We start from the raw sequence: 19,036 nt of genomic DNA on the forward strand, positions 1-19,036 counted from the left end.
TCTCCACACCCCTATGGAGCTGTGTCATTATTTCAATGAATGAGTTTTTATTATTGCAGTTCCATTTAAAAGCATAACCGGCTAAGGCACCCCCTGCCCCATCCTGCCATTTCCTAAAACATACTGTTAGCCAAGACCCAACTCTAGATTCCTTATGTAAAAGCCCTGTTCAAGTGTCATTTCATTGTTAGTTGGAGGGCATGAGAAAGTTGGCCCTTTCTAATGTCTTCACTTTGGAGTGTAAAGAATTCTCTACAGGACTCTTAATTTTTTTGGGGTAGAGATGGGGTCTTGCTATGTTGCCTAGGCTGGTGTCAAACTCCCTGGCTTAAGCAATGCTCCAGCCTCAGCCTTCTCAAAGTGCTAGAATTGCTGGCATGAGCAACCTCATCTGGCTTACAGATCTTAAGCATTTGCTGTTTAATAACAAGCATCTTCTTTATGCCTAATATTTGTGGTAAGAGCACAAGTTTCTAATCTCAAAGAGCTTCTGTTCTAGTGGGGTAGAGATAAGTGATTTATCTTGGTGTGGGTTTTTTTTCTTTTTTTTTTTTTTGAGATGGAGATGGAGTCTCACGTTGTCACCCGGGCTGGAGTGCAGTGGCGTGATCTCAGCTCAGTGCAAGCTCCGCCTCCTGGGTTCAAGTGATTTTACGGCCTTAGCCTCCCGAGTAGCTGGGATTACAGGTGCCTGCCACCACTCTTGGCTAATTTTTTTGTATTTTTAGGAGAGAGAGGGTTTCACCATATTGGTCAGGCTGGTCTCCTGTCCTGGTGATCCATCCACCTCAGCCTCCCAAAATGCTGGGATTAGAGGCATGAGCCACTGTGCCTGGCCTGTCTTGGTGTTTTTACATCCTTCAGTATTGTTCAAGGTTTTACAGCTTAAAAATGTATAGGCTTGTACCATCTTCAAAAGCAATGCAATTTTAAAGATGAGCTTTCCAGCTGGACGTGGTGGCTCACGCCTGTAATCCCAGCACTTTGGGAGGCCAAGCCGGGTGGATCACGAGGTCAGGAGTTCAAGGCCAGCCAGGCCATCATGGTGAAACCCCATTTCTACTAAAAATACAAAAATTAACCGGGTGTGGGTGCACATGGCCTGTAATCCAGCTACTCGGGAGGCTGAGGCAGGAGAATTGCTAGAACCCAGGAGGTGAAGGTTGCAGTGAGCCGAGATCGCACCACTGCACTCCAGCCTGGGCAACAGTACTAGACTATGTCTCGAAAAATAAATATGTAATTTTCCCTACCAAAAGCACGACATTTTATGGAGCTCTAGGACAAAGGATGAAAAGTTATGTATCTCTGGTGCCACTGGCTAAATAAGGCCTATCTTCATAAGACATAGCAAAGACCTAAACTTGACTCAAAGGTTCAATGTCTTCTAGTCAGGAATTATTCCTTCATTCTTCCACCTTGATATGATTTCAACAAACTATTATATCTAATATTAGTTAATGCATTTTTGTGACAACATCTCCAAATATGTAGACAACACCCTCCTGATGCTAATCAGTATCAGACAATGAAAATAAATTTTCCTGCTTTTCTCAACTTTTCCTCAAATTCATTCCTTAGTGAAATTCTTTCTTTTGGCCATCATTATATATCAACCTTAAGAAACATGCCTATTGACCAAGTAAATCTACTAGGAATTCAACTTATCTACAGGAATGTGAACAAAGATTTATATACCAAAACAAGACACTAGAGTGAAAAGCCATGGAAATAAAATGCTCAGTAGCAAAGAGATCATGTTTAACTTGTAATATATCCATATAGTGGAATATTATAGTCCCTAGAAATAACATTCTAATAAGGATCTGAGTCTGGAAACTGATACGGCCTGTCGGAGAGCTATTGATTAGTGTTTATCACATTTGCATACATACCCTTTCACCCAACAGTTCCACTTCTGGGAATCTAGTCAACAAATACACATGTTGCACAACCAAAATATGGTCAGATAACGTGTGTTGTAGAATTTATGAAACTGGTACCAATTTAATATTCAAATGGGATTACGTGGTGGCAATCTAATGGATACTTTGTAGTTACCAAAGAGATACGCTGACACAGGGAGAGTCCTTTCAAGTGACTGGAAAAGGCAGAACACTAGACAGAATTACCAGTTTCATGCACGTTTACATACACTGAAAAATCTTAGTCACTTAACATGAGCTTGTACAGATTTTAGATTTTGTTTTTAAAAGTCTATATGGTTTTAAAAATGTTTTGGGAAATTGACATGAGCAGTGAGTAATCCGTGCCAAAAGAGCAGGGCAGAGAACTACAACCTAGGGGCCAAATCCCACCCCACTGCCTCTTTGTATGGCCTACAAGTTTAAAATTGTTTTGTTTTAGGTGGTTTTTTAAAAAAAATACTATGGCCATTTGTTCACAAATCGTCTATGGGTGCTTTCTCACTACAATGGCAGAACTGAGTAGCCGAGACAGACCTATGGCCCACAAAGGCCAAAATATTTACTGTTTTAGGAAAAAAAAAAAAAATGTGAATTGCAAAAACTTGGCCCTACTTGGTTGCTCATTCCTAGTGCGTCCTGCTAAAACCTAACAGAAACAGCACCAAGTTCAATCCAGTGCAACCAACTTATCACATCTAAGCTGCCTTTGCCGGATCTGATACGTACTCTTGACCTTAAGCCCAAAGACTGTGTAAAGGCATTAGGTTATAATAAAACTTAAGAACTATCGAGATCCACTGATCTAGATCATGGAACTATTTCAAAAGCAGTCATATGGTAAGAATGGATCAGGAGTCTCTTTTTTTTTTCTTTAAAGGAAATATGCTATTCTAAGTGGTAACGGGGTTAATATTTTCTTTTTTTTTTTGAGACGGAGTTTCGCTCTTGTTACCCAGGCTGGAGTGCAATGGCGCGATCTCGGCTCACCGCAACCTCCGCCTCCTGGGTTCAGGCAATTCTCCTGCCTCAGCCTCCTGAGTAGCTGGGATTACAGGCACGTGCCACCATGCCCAGCTAATTTTTTTTTGTAGTTTTAGTAGAGACGGGGTTTCACCATGTTAACCAGGATGGTCTTGATCTCTTGACCTCGTGATCCACCCGCCTCGGCCTCCCAAAGTGCTGGGATTACAGGCTTGAGCCACCGCGCCCGGCCCGGGGTTAATATTTTCTAATTTCTAAAACATTCTGTCCCATAGATACAGGTGATTGGCAGAAAGAAAATGTTAAAAGTTCCTTAATGGGCACTATAAAATGCTCTGCTACAAGAAACAAGTAAGGTCTAAACATTCAGGCAGTTACTATATGCTTCTACAATCCACCAGAAACGGGGGGGGTTGCGCGCGCGCGCCGGCTACACAACCATGCCACTCAAGATACATGAAATGAGATCAGTTTGAGGGTGGCAAAGATGAAACTGGGAAGGGGCAGGGAAACCCAAACTCTCATGTTGGGTTCCACACTTAAACAGGAAAAAATTCTAGTCCAGCTCCCAGTATGGCAGCTAATGGGAAGTTACCCAATTAGTACCACAAAGCCAACTCTTGGAATAGACCTAATTTCCATGATAAAATGGAGACTTGTGCAGCGGTGAGTGTATAGTTAAGAAAACAACGTATTTCCAGTCCAGGTGGTAGATTACAGATTTTTATTTACACTTCTCTCAAATTATTACAGTCAGCATGTTTTGCTTTTTGTTATTTAAAACATAAACCCTCATATAATTCCCTAAGATGAGTGACATGCCAAGTAGCTAAATGAAATATCATCCCAGCCCAAAAGTACTTATTCAAATGAAATATTACATTTCCCTTAAAGCAATAAATTAGGTACCTTATTATGACATTTTCTTTTTTTGGCCAGCTTTTCTAGAAAAGGTCGTATTGCTACTGCAACTAACAAAAAAGATGTGGCTACAGTAGCCAAAAAAAAGGTTCCTGAACCATTCAATAGAAAAATAAAAGCCAATTCCTGTCATTTCCATGATCCCATTTAGTTCCACTTAGGTCACTGTGTTTATAATGTCTTGTAGGACAGCAGATTTCCTTCCCCATTCTCCATACAACCATAGCACCTGTGACTTTTATCTATTGGTTTGTATTTAATCTTATTTTTAAGTGCTTCTTTGAAATTGTACAGTACATTCTGCTCTAAAGTTCTATATACAATCGGTCCTCCACATCCACGGGTTCTGTGAGTTCAAACAACCACAGATAGAAAATACTCTAAAAAACTTTGTGTCTGTAATGAACATGTATATTTTTGTTATTCCTTAAACAGTGTAACTATTTACATAGCACTTACATTATAATAGGTATTATATGTAATCTAAAGATTAAAGTATGTAGGAGGATTTGTGTAGATTGTATGCAAATACATCACTTTATTCCAGACACTTGAGCATCTGTGGATTTGGATACCCAAAGGAGGTCCTAGAACCAGTTCCTGACAAATACCAAGAGAAGACTGTATTTTAGACCTAAGGTCTTGCTAGACAGCCCTTGAGAGGACAAAGGATAACTAGAGCAGAAGTAAATTACAGCGAAGTAGACAACAAATCAAAAAAGTCAAAAAAAATAAAGCTCCTATCAGCACCTCAAGATTTCAGAAAAGCCTCTTAATGGGCAATTTTCTCTTAAGACACCAGCTCCCACTATGTTACCCAGACTGGTCATAAACTCCCGGACTCAAGTGATCCTCCTGCCTCAGTCTCCCAAAGTGCTGGGATTACTGGCGTGAGCCACTGTGCCCGGCCTGGGCAGTTGATTTTCAGGAAGCCACTTATCAATGTTCAGATTCTTTTCTTCTCTCCCAGGACTTTGCAGATGCTGCTGTTCCCTCTGTCTGGAGATGTCCATCTGGCCTGAATCCAAAACAGCCTGTCCAAGTACTTCCCTTTTCCATGGCAGAGTTGCACCTATTTGTCTATACCCTTTCCCCATTAGAGTATAAGGTCCCCAAAGGAAAGCTCCATGCCAATCACTTACCACCTAATCATCCCCAACTAGTAGGCAAACATGAAACACTTCTGTGGAATAATTTGTTTCCTTTAGCTCAGGGGTTACAAAGTCAAAGGCTTAACAAGGACAAAGGACTAGCAGGTGTGCTCAGAGGGGACTCTAGCCAACTGGAGAGTAACTGGGTAAGACGACAATGACATGTTCTCAGGATGTCTGCTACTCAGATCCTCTCAGTAAGTCCCATGCACAAAGGTGGGTCAAGTCTACTGTTGCCAGATCTTCAGATCATTCAAAAGTTACCAGAATTCTGGATTTTCATGTGAAACTCTCAATTTTTAAAAATGTTGGCAGCAAATTCAGAATGTTTTAACCAGCCACACTGTGTGGGCCAGAGAAAACAGGCCCAAAGGCCAGGTGAAGCTGCAGTTTTCAACCGCTGCCTTGGCCTCTCCCAGAGGCCCTTAAGTCCTAAGAAGGCTCAGTCAACTCAGCAGCACTTGTTTCATCCCACTGGCTGAGATAGCAAGTCTTACCAAAGCAATGGGGGATTCTTATCAAAACTGCAAAGGAAGAAGATATACTACCATGAAATTAGAAACTCACTGCATTTGAAATAAAAATGACTTACTGCTGTACTTCTGTAACTCACAAATTCAGCAGACATCATTTAGACATATTTTTGTAGTGCAACAGATTTAAATCTGGAATTTCATGGCTTGTAAATCACTATGTGATACTAGCTATAACCACAAGCAATACTACGGGCAGTAAATGTTTATCTCTATTTCATTTCTTTAAGTTTTGTGTGGTTCACTTTCAAAGTGAGATTCAGTTTTCCTAGCTGTAGTCAAATGTACCCTTTAAACAGCCCAAAAACTGTTATAAATGACAACTGTTATTAGTTTTCCAATTTTACAGTATTAGGGTTGTTAACAATTTTCTTCTGAATTAAGCTAACATTTGTTACCAAGCAATGCGTTTATTTGGAAGGATACCAGTTACCAGTCATCAAAAGCTTTTGTATGTTGAAAATGTAATTTTAATAGTTAATTCTTCATCTTACATAGGAGCACAATAAAATACACCACAATCTGAAGAAACTCCAGAATTACGAGAATAAGAGTGAAGAAAATTCAAATGGGCTACAATATCCATTACCTTAAACTGCAAGAGACAAAGTTCCAACCCAAAAGTTAACATTTATGTATTTATGACTGGCTACATTTATGACTTAAAGAACAATTTTGTGAGGGGAGGAACTCTGTCCATGAAGAAGAAAAATTACTGAATTTCAAATTAAAGAATAAAAGGAGCTCCCATAGCAAATACTAGAGGGATGAAAGCAAGAATCATTGATTGAGGATTTGATGCTCTCAAAGGAATAAACCTTTCTGATGACACACAAGCTGGATGCTTGAGATCTGCAGGTTTATAAGGAAGATTCACAAATGCCTCAGCAAATCCCAAATGATTATCAGATCAGTGTTTCTTAATAACACACCAAAGGTTACAGATGAAATTTTCAGACAAGAACCAAGAAAAAGGTCATAACCCAAATTTTAAGCAAAAATGTGGCAGAAGTGTGAAAGTCCTACATGTCAGTTACAACTGCTTTCTTTGCTGTGACTTTCCTGTACAGTAATATTTCAACATTGTGGCAAGACACCAATGATCGTCTAATCAGACAACACAAACACATTTATTTCAAATTCCTAGGAGGTTAAAAAAAAAGTCAGATATTGATGCTTTATGCATGCTCAGGGCCAGTTTATAAATACTCCATTCAACACTATCTTAACACAAATCTGTATCAGTGAAAAGAAACTGGCAAAATCTACCCCTTGCCATTCAATTTGTCAAATGGTGAAGACCAGGACAGAATGTTCCATCAGTTTTAATTTTAAAATACGATTGTCACACTGGGAAAATAAACACAGTAAAATAAACTGTACAAAGGCAAAGTAGAATAACAAAAAATATTTTACTAAAACATAAGATTTACAGAAGTTTCCAGACAAGCCATACAAAATGGTCACAAGCTTTTTTTGAAGGGGGGAATCTACACTTGACAGCAAAGTCACAATGTTATTAGTGAGGGCTGTGATGTTTGTTTGATGTTCCCATTTTGGTTCAAACAATCAAGCTTGTCCATCTACAGCGTCTAAATAAAGTTAGACTTGGCTAGAGAGCATATTCTAAATAACTGGTTAGCTGCTTTTAACCAATGCAATTAGATCACCATAAAAGGGGGAAAGGAGCCCATAAAATTAAAATAAAACTACCTCCCCCCTCAAAAAAAAATAAAGAAAAACACCCACACCCCTGCAGCTAACCTGACAACTACCTTCATTCACAGTGCTTTATACTTAAACCAGGATGGGGGAAATGAGTAAAAGCAGGAAGGGGCCGCTGCTTTTAAACCTTTCACAACAATCCGGATGATACTTCTAGCCTCTGCTCATGCTTTACAACAGTGAATCAGGACAAGACATAGATTTGCTAATGTGCATTTAATCACCAAAGGACTGAAGATGTCTGGGCTTTTTTATTCTGTAATGTTTCTAAGACTGTGTCCATTAAATGCAAACAAAAAGGAAGAAGTCTTGGCAGAACAGGAGAAGTGATGCACACTTGATGATCGGATCAGTTTAAATATTATTCATGGCATATAGCCTAGTCCATGCTCTAGCTGTAGATAAAAACAAACATACGATTATTATTTTACTTAGTTCATTATGCTACTTACCAAACTATAAACAGCAAACAAACACTATTAAGTTAATTATGGAAATGTCACACCGTAATCTCTTAAATTCACGTCTTTTTCTGTAAATTGGATCAGGGCTGAAAGATTTTGTGTATGTCCAATCACCAAAACACTACAATAAAATTCAGAAGTTCTAGAAAATTCAGGAGGATGAGTCAAGTTGTCAATTTCTGGATATACAATTCTCCCCACTAATTTAAAATCAGTAGAAGCAGCTTCTTGACTCCAAATTCTCTAGCCATAAACAGCTGAATCCTTTAATCAAATGGATTACCACAACAGTTCAAAAGTTTTCCAGTATTCTTTACGTATTACTAGACAAATGGTACACACTCAGTATTTGTTAAACCAGGTGTAGTTATAAGAGACTCCAAGATCTCCCAATTACAGGTTGTCTTTAAATTTGGGGGGGGTTCCATAGCAGGCCATTTTGTTAAGAGGTATTTACAAGTTACTATAAGCAAGATCTCATTTATTGTATTTTTTTCTATTTCTTTTCCTTGCCAAGAGCTTTAGAAAAGTTTAAATGGTAATACAAATTTGTTTTTAAAAGTGGAAGTGGTGTGAAGGAGAATGAGTATTAGATACCTGTTTCTATGGCTTGGGCTTCGTTGGTCTTCCACTGCTCCGCTACATCATTTGCTAATGGATCATCTGGATTAGGAGCACTTAACAAGGCCTGGATCGATAGCAGAACTGTGCGGATCTGCAGTGCTGGGGACCACTTATCTACGAAGGCAACAGGCCCAGTATGATAAAGCATGAAAAACAGGCCCAGAACAGCTTCGTTTCCCTCCCACAGACCTCTTTGGTCTTTGTATAATGTTTACATTCTCAACACAGAATGCATAGGAGTAAAAGGAGAATTTTTACGAATAGCATATGCTGATAAAGATAACTTACCTTTCAAAATATCTAAACATATTCTTCCCAACTTGTCTACATTAGGATGATAAATTTTGGTCATGAAACGTACTTTAGGGGCTGCCATTGGGTATTCTTCTGGAAGGAATAGTTCAAGTTTAAAAGTCCCTCCCTCAAAGGGGGAATCCTGAGGGCCAGCAATGACCACATGAAAATAACGGGCGTTGCTCTCATCTGGTTCTGCTTTGATGCCAGGAACTGGTTCTGCCAGCAAACGCTGGGTTTCCTATGACAGAAAAACAAAGACATTTATGAAACAAATGTCATTTTGCTAGACATCAAAGGAAAATTAGAAAGTTAATCTCTTGGAACTAGGCATAACAGAACCTCTCCAATCTCCCAACAGGATTTATTTAGCTTATAAAATGCAAAATTCAAAAAAATACCATTTAAATAATTACAACCAGCTGAATGCAACTGCAAGCGAATACCAATGATGTTATCATATATTTTGGCTACAAATGTCTACAAACATGTTGATAATAAAATTAGATTAATAAAACTGATTTTTTCTCAAGAGAGTAATACTAGGATTACATAAGTAAAGCAACTTGCTCTAAACTTGACCAAAACCAAGCTATTTAAAAAGTAAAATTGGCCTGGGGCAGTAGCTCACGCCTATAATCACAGCACTTTGGGAGGCCCAGGCAGGCAGATCACCTGAGTTCGGGAGTTCACGACCTCAGTAGAGAAACCCCATCTCTACTAAAAATACCAAATTAGATGGGCACAGTGGTGCATGCCTGTAATCCCAGCTACTCAAGAGGCTGAGGCAGGAGAATCGCTTGAACACAAGAGGCGGAGGTTGCAGTGAGCCGAGATCATGCCATTGCACTCCAGCCTGGGCAACAAGAGCGAAACTGTCTCAGAGAAAAAAAAAAAGTAAAATTAGTTTTTTGGGTTTTGTTGTTGTTGTTTGTTGAGACAGTGTCTCACTCTGTCACTCAGGCTGGAGTGCAGTGGCGAGATCTTGGCTCACTGCAGCCTCAACCTTCCTGGGCCCAGGTGAGCCCAACCATGCCTGGTTAATTTTTGTATTTTGAGTAGAGATAGGGTTTTGCCCTGTTGGCCAGGCTGGTCTTGAACTCCTGGCCTCAAGTGATCCTCCCGCCTCGGCTTCCCAAAGTGCTGGGATTACAGGTATGGGCCAACGCACCTGGCCTAAAATCAGTTTTTAAATCCACTGAAAACCTTTCCTCTGAAAAATGTAATGGACTGAAGGAAGGAGATAAGCAGCAGCCTAGGTACCCAAACAGGGGCTAAAGAAATATATTCAACAACGCTGATTAGTCTAAAATTGACAATTAACTTCAGAGGAACACTTAATGTTCCCAACAATCACATCATTAGTTCTCTTTTTCACCATTCTCCTTCTCTCCTAATTATATCATTCTTTCTCTTCTCTCTTCAAACCTCTAGCATCTCCATCCCCATTCTCACTTGTGGCTGATGTCCCGCTGCCTATTTCATGACAAGTTAAATATTTCCATCAGTTCCCATGTAGCATTTGTACATTTCCCTGCATCTGTGCCCATATGCTCTGGCTTTTTTCCTGTATAGGTAAAATGTCACATACTTTTGGCTAAGGACAATGGATTAGATCTTACTTATCTCCTTCTCACCTATTCAAGGACACTGAATAGCACCTCTTTCCTCTCCCTTCTTTATTGGATCTTTCCTCAAACCATCCAAACATGCTGTTATGTCTTCATAAAGGGAGAAAACTACCTTACACCCACTCGCCCAAACAGCTACTGCCCCTTGCTTTGCTTCTCTTTGAAAGAGATCCGTAATTGCCAGTCTCCAATTTCCCTCCTCCTCTTCTGTCTTGAACATACCCTCCAATCAAGCTGTAGTTATCATTAACTTGTTTGTTAAGGTCACTAGTGATTTCCACAAGATTAAATCAAATGTCTTATCTAACTTCCTATCACCACATTCTCATGGCTCTCTTCCTCCTTGTCTGGCAGCAGCTTCCCTTAGTTTCCTTGTTGGTTCCTGCCTATCTCCCAGCATCAATATTGAAGTGCACTGGGGCTCTGTCCTAGAGCTTCCTCTCTGTTTATACATTTCCACAGTGATCTCGTGTAATGCAATGAATTTAAATACTAAATATACTCTATAAGCTGAAGCCTCCCCTAATTCATATCCAGCCCCGAGCTCTTCCCTCATCGTGACTCTTACCTCTGTAACTGCCTACTTGATACACGTTCTTGAATGTCTAATAAGCATCCCAAACAACATGACGTCCCTATCCCCAACCTTTGCTCCTCCCATAAAGTCTTCCCCATGTCAGTTACTGGCAAACCCATCCTTCCAAATGATCCACCTTTTCCTTCACATGCCACACACATCTAAACTGATTGGCAAATTGGTTTTTTAAAAAACTTCAAGATCTACCCATGATTTGGGCTGTTTCTTACCCTTCCACTGCTACACCTCTGATCCAAGCAATCATTAGCTCTCATCTGGCAAACTACAATAGCCTCCCAACCTGTTCTTCCTGCTTCTGACCTCACTACCTCCCTCGCAGGTCTATTATTCACAGACCCTTTAAAAGTCATAGTCCTGAGCCCAGATGCAGTGGCTCCGCCTGTAATCAGGAGTTCAAGACCAGCCTGACCAACATGGAGAAACCCCCGTTTCTAGTAAAAATACAAAACTAGCGCAGCATAGCGGCACATGCCTGTAATCCCAGATACTCGGGAGGCTAAGGCAGGAGAATCACTTGAACTCAGGAGGTGGAGGGTGCAGTGAGCTGAGATCACATCACAGCACTCCAGCCTGAGCAACCAGAGCAAAACTCCACCTTAAAAAAAAAAAAAGTCATAGTCCTTATAATGGGCCCCCAAAAGAGGCTCTAAATGATGCTCTGACTCCACCTACCTCTCTGACTCATCTTCAGCTAGTCTTCCTCCGTCCCCTACCTTCTCTGTTCCAGACAAAAATTAGTTTCCTTGTAATAGTTCTTCAACCTGCCAGGCATCCTCTCATCTCAAGGACTTTGCACTTGCTCTTCTTCCCCAAAATATCCACATGGCTTGCTCCCTTGCCTCCAAAGATCTTCATGTTTTCTCAGTGATGCCCTCATAACTGAAATTGCAAACTCATTCCACCCTACCCTGCATACTCCCTATCCCCACTCCCCTGCTTTATCTCCACAGCACTACTAACAAATCTCATTTCTTACTTATTTTGTTCAGAATTTAAGCAACATGAGAGGATCGATTTGAGTCTGTTTTAAGGACTGCTATATATCCTCAGCATCTAGACCACTGCCTGGCACAACAGATGTTCAATTAATATTTACTGAATTCTCAATCTATTTGATGTTATAAAGAGAAGAAAATAAACTATCAGAATTTCATCATTAACATCATTAAAGCAGGGTTATTTTTAAGGCAGGTTGTGCACATTATGGAAGGAAAACAAAACTATCCACTCAGGTATGAGGGAAAATAGACTAACTTCTACTTATATTTATCTTTAACCAGAAAAATGTTCATATTTAAATAAGCTTTTAGGTATGAAAAACAATAAATGAGAATATTTTATTTAAGAAAATATTTATTTTATTTTCTTAAATAAAGCTAAGAAAAATAATGTATCTTACACTATTTCATTCCACAAGCTACAGGGCATATGTTAAAAACAACAACTTCTCTCTTAGCACAGGATTATGCTGAGATAGTCATAAGATGTAAATACAAATCAAATCCTTCCCCAAAATGTGTTAATTAAACCCATAACCATTTTAGGTAATGTCTCTAGTATTTTAATTTAAGACCAGTTTTTTGTTTTGTTTTGATCATGGCGATGTAAGAGCAAGTAAGAAACTGACATGTTCTTTAGGTTCAAAGTAAAACATTTTTAGAGCATTAAAAAGCTCAAGAGGCAATAAGGAACCCTCCCACTTTGGAAAGTCCTTTAACATGTGACAAGAACAAAAGAGGCTGGTCTTCCTCTTCCAGGAAAAAAGTTAAGATATTAGGGATGAACTGCAAGAGTAGAAGAATGAGAAAATAACTAGATGGTAAAATTCCTTGAATTCTGGCCTCTACTCACCTCCATCCTTTAATTTTACCCCAGGTCTTCATGTTTTTAGAAAGCCATAAATTGGGAGATTGGAAAAAAAAGAGAGCCAGGGCCCAAGAGTCCTAACCCAACACTCCCCACTTACACAAAGTAGTAGCAGCTCTATATATACTATAAAAAGCTACAGAAGGACCTCCAAGAGCATATCCCAAAATAGCTTCAAAATCACTCTCAGTACACAGTGGCAGAGACAGATATGGCATTCACTTTCTCATCTTCAGTTCACCGTCAAAATCAGATATTCTTTGTAAAAAGCGTACATATTAAGCACATCATGCGACCAGATCAAGCCTAGATTTAATCAGAACACATTCTAAAATAAGCTTTTGGGTGTAGGAAACATTTTGAAATAGTTCTTATAATATATGCTCTCAAGTTCTAATGGACTGACACAAAAACATGCATAATTATTTCACTAAACTGCGTTGGTTTCCCCAACAAACCCACAACATAAATTGTGGGAGGGAAAAAAGGAATAAAATCCAACCTAAATGAAACAAGCCTCAAATGGCAGCATCTGAAAAAGTCTTAACCACAGAAACTTATGTCAACTTTTTTTCCTAAAAAGGCAAAAACTGGCTAGGAAATAAAATCTTTCCGGCTACTATTCAACACATGACAAACTAAAATATCTTCTGGTTTTACACTACTCTTTGGTAGAAAGAGAAGTACAGTATGATTTATTTAAGTGAAGAAGTAAAGGGCTGCTTTTCCTCAGCTGCCGCCAAGGTACTCGGTCCTCACTTCATCCAGCAACTAGCACGGCGTCGGGCAGCGCTAGCCCCACACTCACCCACACCATGGCCTCCGTCTCCGAGCTCGCCTGCATCTACTCGGCCCTCATTCTGCACCACGATGAGGTGACCGTCACGGAGGATAGATCAATGCCCTCATTAAAGCAGCCGATGTAAATGTTGAACCTTTTTGGCCTGGCTTGTTTGCAAAGGCCCTGGCCAACGTCAACATTGGGAGCCTCATCGGCAATGTAGGCGCTGGTGGGCCTGCTCCAGCAGCTGGTGCTGCACCAGCAGGAGGTCCTGCCCCCTCCACTGCTGCTGTTCCAGTTGAGGAGAAGAAAGTGGAAGCAAAGAAAGAAGAATCTGAGGAGTTTGATGATGATATGGGCTTTGGTCTTTTTGACTAAACCTCTTTTATAATGTGTTCAATAAAAAGCTGAACTTTAAGAAAAAAAAAAAGAAGAAGGGCTAAAATTCCTACTGTTTCATTTATTTATCTTTTTTTTTTTTTTTTTTTTTTGAAACGTCTCACTCCGTTGCCCAGGCTGCAGTACAGTCGCACGATCTCTGCTCACTGCAACCTCTGCCTCCTGAGTTGAAGCAAGTACGTCCAGCTAATTTTGTATTTTTAGTAGAGACAGGGTTTCCCCATGTTGGCCAGGCTGGTCTCGAACTCCTGACCTCAAGTGATCCACCCGCCTCGGCTTCTCAAAGTGCTGGGATTACAAGCATGGCTCACCACGTCCAGCCTTATCTGTCTCTGCACACTGCAGGCTGGACGCTGTGGTTCATGCCTGTTAATACCTGCACTTTGGGAGGCTGAGGCAGGCAGGGGAATCACTTGATTCTCATTGATTCTTGAACGCCAGGAGTTCGAGACCAGCCTGGGCAAGCACAGTGAGACCCCATCTCTATGAGAAAAAAAAAAAAAAGGAGTTGACAAATGAGATCACATAGGAAGGCCATAGCCGTTTACAAAAAACAGAATAATTTTTAGATGCATTTTGTGATCCTATTATGTTTAAAAGCAGTCCAAGGATTGAATCCCAAATACGACTGAGGAGTTTAGGGCCATGCATAACAGAAAGTACTGTAGTTATGTTCAGGAAATTAGTTACTAAAATAGACAAGATGGTAAAGGAGTAGGGTATGGATTTAAACGGTGACAAGATTAAGACTAAATGAAGGTTATCTCATCTTATAGAATGCATACAATAGTTAATGATACAGATATTTTTAAAAGGAATAAAATACCACATTAAATTGATCTAATTATCAATAGATCTACTAGGACTTGAAGAGCAAACCCCAGAATCACACTAAACTATACTCTAGTTAGTAAATTGTAACAACTGACATTCCATCAACCAATCTCTATTAACCAGGACTCTATTATTTTTAAGTTTAAAAATAATTTGTGCTCGGTATAAAGCAATGTCAGGTCTTAGATGTTTTCTGTAAAGCAACGATTAAATTATATACAGTAAAATTATGGGGTAATAAATTAAATAGTATTCTTTAAAAGAGTGTTAATTTGTGTGTGAGAAAAGTTGGTCCACTTAGTAACTATCTATATACCAGTGCATCCTGTCTACAGTGATTAGGTTTCGCCATTTAGAATATTCTCTGAGACAAAATTGCAATGTATGACCAGTAATATCAACTGTAGATATTTTTAGCTCATCTCAAACAAGAGCTGTCTGATAACTCAGTAACTGCCAATTTCATTACTGAAAAATACGTGTTAAAAATTGAGAAGTAAAGAGCTAAAATTCCTACTGTTTATCTTTTATCTTTTTTTTTTTTTTTTTTTTTGAGACAAGTGTCGCTCCGTTGCCCAGGCTGCAGTGCAGTGGCACAATCTCGGCTCACTGCAACCGCTGCCTCCTGGGATATTTAGCAGGAGGATATCATCATTGATACCTACTCTGTATACTCCAACCTGTCACTACGTACTTAAGTGATTCTAAAATACTAACACACAGGGTTCTCAGGAAGGTTGCATGTTATGCACAAAAAAAATTAAAGAAAAAATATGCCAAAAATTTATAAAATAAACAGGGTCTCCTTTTTGGGGATCACTAATAAAGCAAGGCAATTCTTCATTATCTACACAATTGTAAACCACTTACAAAAAGCTGCAAGTTCACCCTCTATATGTAAGTGGATATTTTTATTACTTTTTTTGTAGAGATGGGTTGCCCAGGCTGGTCTCAAACTCCTGGCCTCAAGCAGTCTTCCCGTCTCAGCCTCCCAAAGTAATGGGATGACAGGTGTGAGCCACCACACTTGGCCCCATAAGTGGGCATTTAAAAACTGTTACCACCAGCCTTGGCAACATAGCAAGACTCTGTCTCTTCAAAAAACAAAAAATTGGCTGGGTCTGTTGGCATACGCCTGTTGTCCTAGCATACGTGGGAGGTTGATGTGGGAGGACTGCCTGAGCCCAGGAGTTTGAGGTTACAGTTAGCTGTGATCACACCACTGCACCTCAGACTGGGTGACACTGAGACCTTGTCTCTTAAAAAAAGTTAATTACCATCAATAGATATTTTCCAGTGCATATGCCTTGCTTCGTTTTATCTGCAAGCCCTGTGTATTTTGCTACATGATTTTAGGTAACATATAACATTCTTAGGAACATATCATGTCTCATCACAGTAAAAGTGCCTGCCTATTTTCTAGCTGGGATTAGAAACAGAACCAAAGTTTTGCTCTATCTCCCCACTACACGACCTTCCTTACAAATCATAAGGCCTCCTAGAGATACACAAACATCAAAATGGCTGATGAGTTCTTTTCTCTGCAGCACTGCTGTCCAGAAATATAATGCAAGCCACATAAGTATTTTAAAATTTTCTAGTAGCCACATAGAAAATTAAAAAGAAAAAAGGAAAATTAATTTTAATATATTTTATTTAACCAAATGTATTCAAAATATCATTTCAACATGAAATCAGTATGAAAATTATTAATGATGTATTTTATCTTTTTTCACGGCCTTCAATGCCCACTCTGTAATTTGTAGCACATATTAATTTGAACTAGTCATATTTCAACTACTCAAAAGCCACATGGGATTAGAAGCTCCCATAGCAGTCTGGACAGTGAAACACAAGACAATAATGTTATAATGTTACTGCCTGGTCATTGAGAATAATTTAACTTATTTCATATAATGGGTAAAATTTTGTACAGAAACTGTAAAGCATCAATATTTTCCCTTCAAAAAATTCTATACAAAAAGTAACGTCAGAACATTTCACATCACTAATAACAGGAATGCATGTAATAAGAGTTACTGTTTGCTACAGTCACAAGATTGTGTTTGAAAAAAATTTGTGGCAATTTCAAAAAACATTAAATGAACAAAAATTAATTCAAACAAGCTAACTGCATGACAGAAAGTTCACCACTGAGGAACTATTTTTACAGTACACACTACCCCCTAGTGGATGAAAGACATCATCTACTTAACTTTACCATCTTTCCTTTGCAAATGAAAAAACTGATGCTCTTAAAAGTTATTGTACCCAAGTTTGCTAAGGTTTTTTTTGTTTTGTTTTTTTTTTTTCTTTTGGGACGGAGTTTCGCTCTTGTTACCCAGGCTGGAGTGCAATGGCACAATCTCGGCTCACCGCAACCTCCACCTCCTGGGTTCAGGCAATTCTCCTGTCTCAGCCTCCTGAGTAGCTGGGATTACAGGCACGAGCCACCATGCCCAGCTAATTTTTTGTATTTTTAGTAGAGACGGGGTTTCACCGTGTTGACCAGGATGGTCTCGATCTCTTGACCTCGTGATCCACCCGCCTCGGCCTCCCAAAGTGCTGGGATTACAGGCTTGAGCCACCGCGCCCGGCCTGCTAAGGTTTTAAAATTTTTATTATATGATCACTCCTGCAAAACCAAAGCAAGGTTAGCATCCACCAAAACATGTCCCTGAAAAAGACCTATAGTTATTCCAAAAGCAAATAAAACAAAATAGCTTACGAAAACCAATAAAGGCGAACCACGCAAAACTAGGACGATTTTGTATTTCCTTTCTGCTTTCACCTCTTGTGCCTATCTTGTTCCTAACCATTTAGAGTCCCCCAGATAGGCTAACTGGGACCATGAGAATTTCCTGAAAATGCCTAACCTAAAGTCAAATGGAGAATGATGATTCTGAATACACACCCCTCCCATGTTTTCTTTTCCCCTCTACTCCCACATACTTAAATCTCACAATTTCTTAGGTGGTAGATTCAGAGAAGGAAAAATGGAAGAAGCTATTTCTAAGACTCTGGGTATCAAAGACTAAATCTCAGAGTACTTTAGACCAGGGCATTCCTTTTTTTGGGGGGAAAATCTTTATTTATAGGTTGACAGGTAACAGGAAGGAAAGTACTCTCTATTCCACTTGAGGTAATAACGAAGAGATAGGGCCAGATGACTTGGGCTAGAAATCTCTATATCCTAATTTTTTCCCTCAACCCAAGACCAGATCAATATTTTTGTGAAGTTCAGTGAAAAGGGAATGGAGACTTGGGAGCCGGAAGAACTTCTGAAAGGCAAAGTATATATGATAAGGCTGTATCTCAGGCCTGAATTAGTCTGGAAGTTTCTCCCTTGAACTTTCAGTTTCCTGTTGATTACCACCTCACCATTTACTATAACTATGCACAATAACTGCCGGTTTATTTCTCAGACTCTAAACTATTTAGAGGGGAACCCCAGCTAGTAAATGGTGGCAAATTCTAAATAAATGCTTCTTCAATGAACAAATGTCTGCAATGCTTAGGTGTCACACAAATCTGACGAGGATTACTGTATCTGCTGTGTTACTTGCGAAATGCCATCTCAGGAATAACATTTAAGATTATTTCAATCACTGACAAAGGACAAAAATCAGAATAATTGTACTAAAAAATTGAAGAAAAACTGTTACGCTGAATTCCTTTCTTATCTACGACCTCCCTCCCTAATTCTTTTGCCCCACTAAACACATCAGGTTGTATTGTAGTTTGTGTATATTTTCCTCACCAGTCTGTAAGCTCCATAAAAGCAGGGACTACATGCAATTATCAAGCACTGCTCCCAGATGTGCAGAGAATCAATAAAAGAAAACCTCGGGTAACAATTAAAAACAAACTATACCAAATACTGACTTAAATGCTATACATGTATTAACTCATTTAATCCTCATGCTCATTTTACAAATGAGGAACAAAAAGTAATCAACCAAAGCTAGCAAATGACAGAGACAAGATTCAAATCCAAGCTGTTGGGCTCTACTCAGTCTGGCTTCAGAGTCTGTTTCTTAATGTTGATAGTATATACTAGACATAATTAACTATATAAGCAGTAACTGTCAAATGTTTGGCAGGGACAGTAAACAGCACAGGAGTTAAAAAGGCTAATTTCAACTCTTTATAATCATGAAATGGTGTTTCATGAAAAAGGTAAATTTAAGCCATAATGTCATTAATTTTCTTTTTTGTTTTTGGACTCGCAAACAGAAAAGTATGGTCTTATTAAGGATAAAACAGAAAAAAAAAAAAACTGCCTTATTTGATTGAAAAATTGTCA

General features: G+C 39.2%; 1 protein-coding gene and 1 pseudogene across 2 annotated transcripts in view; one reads left to right on the forward strand and one right to left on the reverse strand.

Annotated features, from left to right (window-relative positions):
• Positions 1-5,966: 5,966 nt before the first annotated feature.
• The window catches only part of UBE2N (ubiquitin conjugating enzyme E2 N), a 35,442-nt gene continuing 22,372 nt past the window's right edge, over positions 5,967-19,036 (reverse strand). Inside the window, exons 1-4 of one of the 2 annotated variants that reach the window (XM_032297803.1) lie at positions 12,702-12,807; positions 8,616-8,862; positions 8,301-8,441; positions 5,967-7,634 (exon numbers count right to left, since the gene is read on the reverse strand). In XM_032297803.1, the coding sequence (XP_032153694.1) occupies positions 7,594-7,634; positions 8,301-8,441; positions 8,616-8,862; positions 12,702-12,707 (435 nt within the window). In that variant the 5' untranslated portion in view covers positions 12,708-12,807 and the 3' untranslated portion in view covers positions 5,967-7,593. Of the gene's footprint in view, positions 7,635-8,300; positions 8,442-8,615; positions 8,863-12,701; positions 12,808-19,036 lie in introns of those variants that run through there. The other variant, XM_032297792.1, reaches the window with a different exon arrangement.
• LOC116564552 lies at positions 13,500-13,915 on the forward strand (annotated as a pseudogene).

The sequence above is a fragment of the Sapajus apella genome, unplaced genomic scaffold, assembly GCF_009761245.1.
Source record: "Sapajus apella isolate SASKATOON/1434 unplaced genomic scaffold, GSC_monkey_1.0 scaffold2, whole genome shotgun sequence".
NCBI lineage: Eukaryota > Metazoa > Chordata > Mammalia > Primates > Cebidae > Sapajus > Sapajus apella.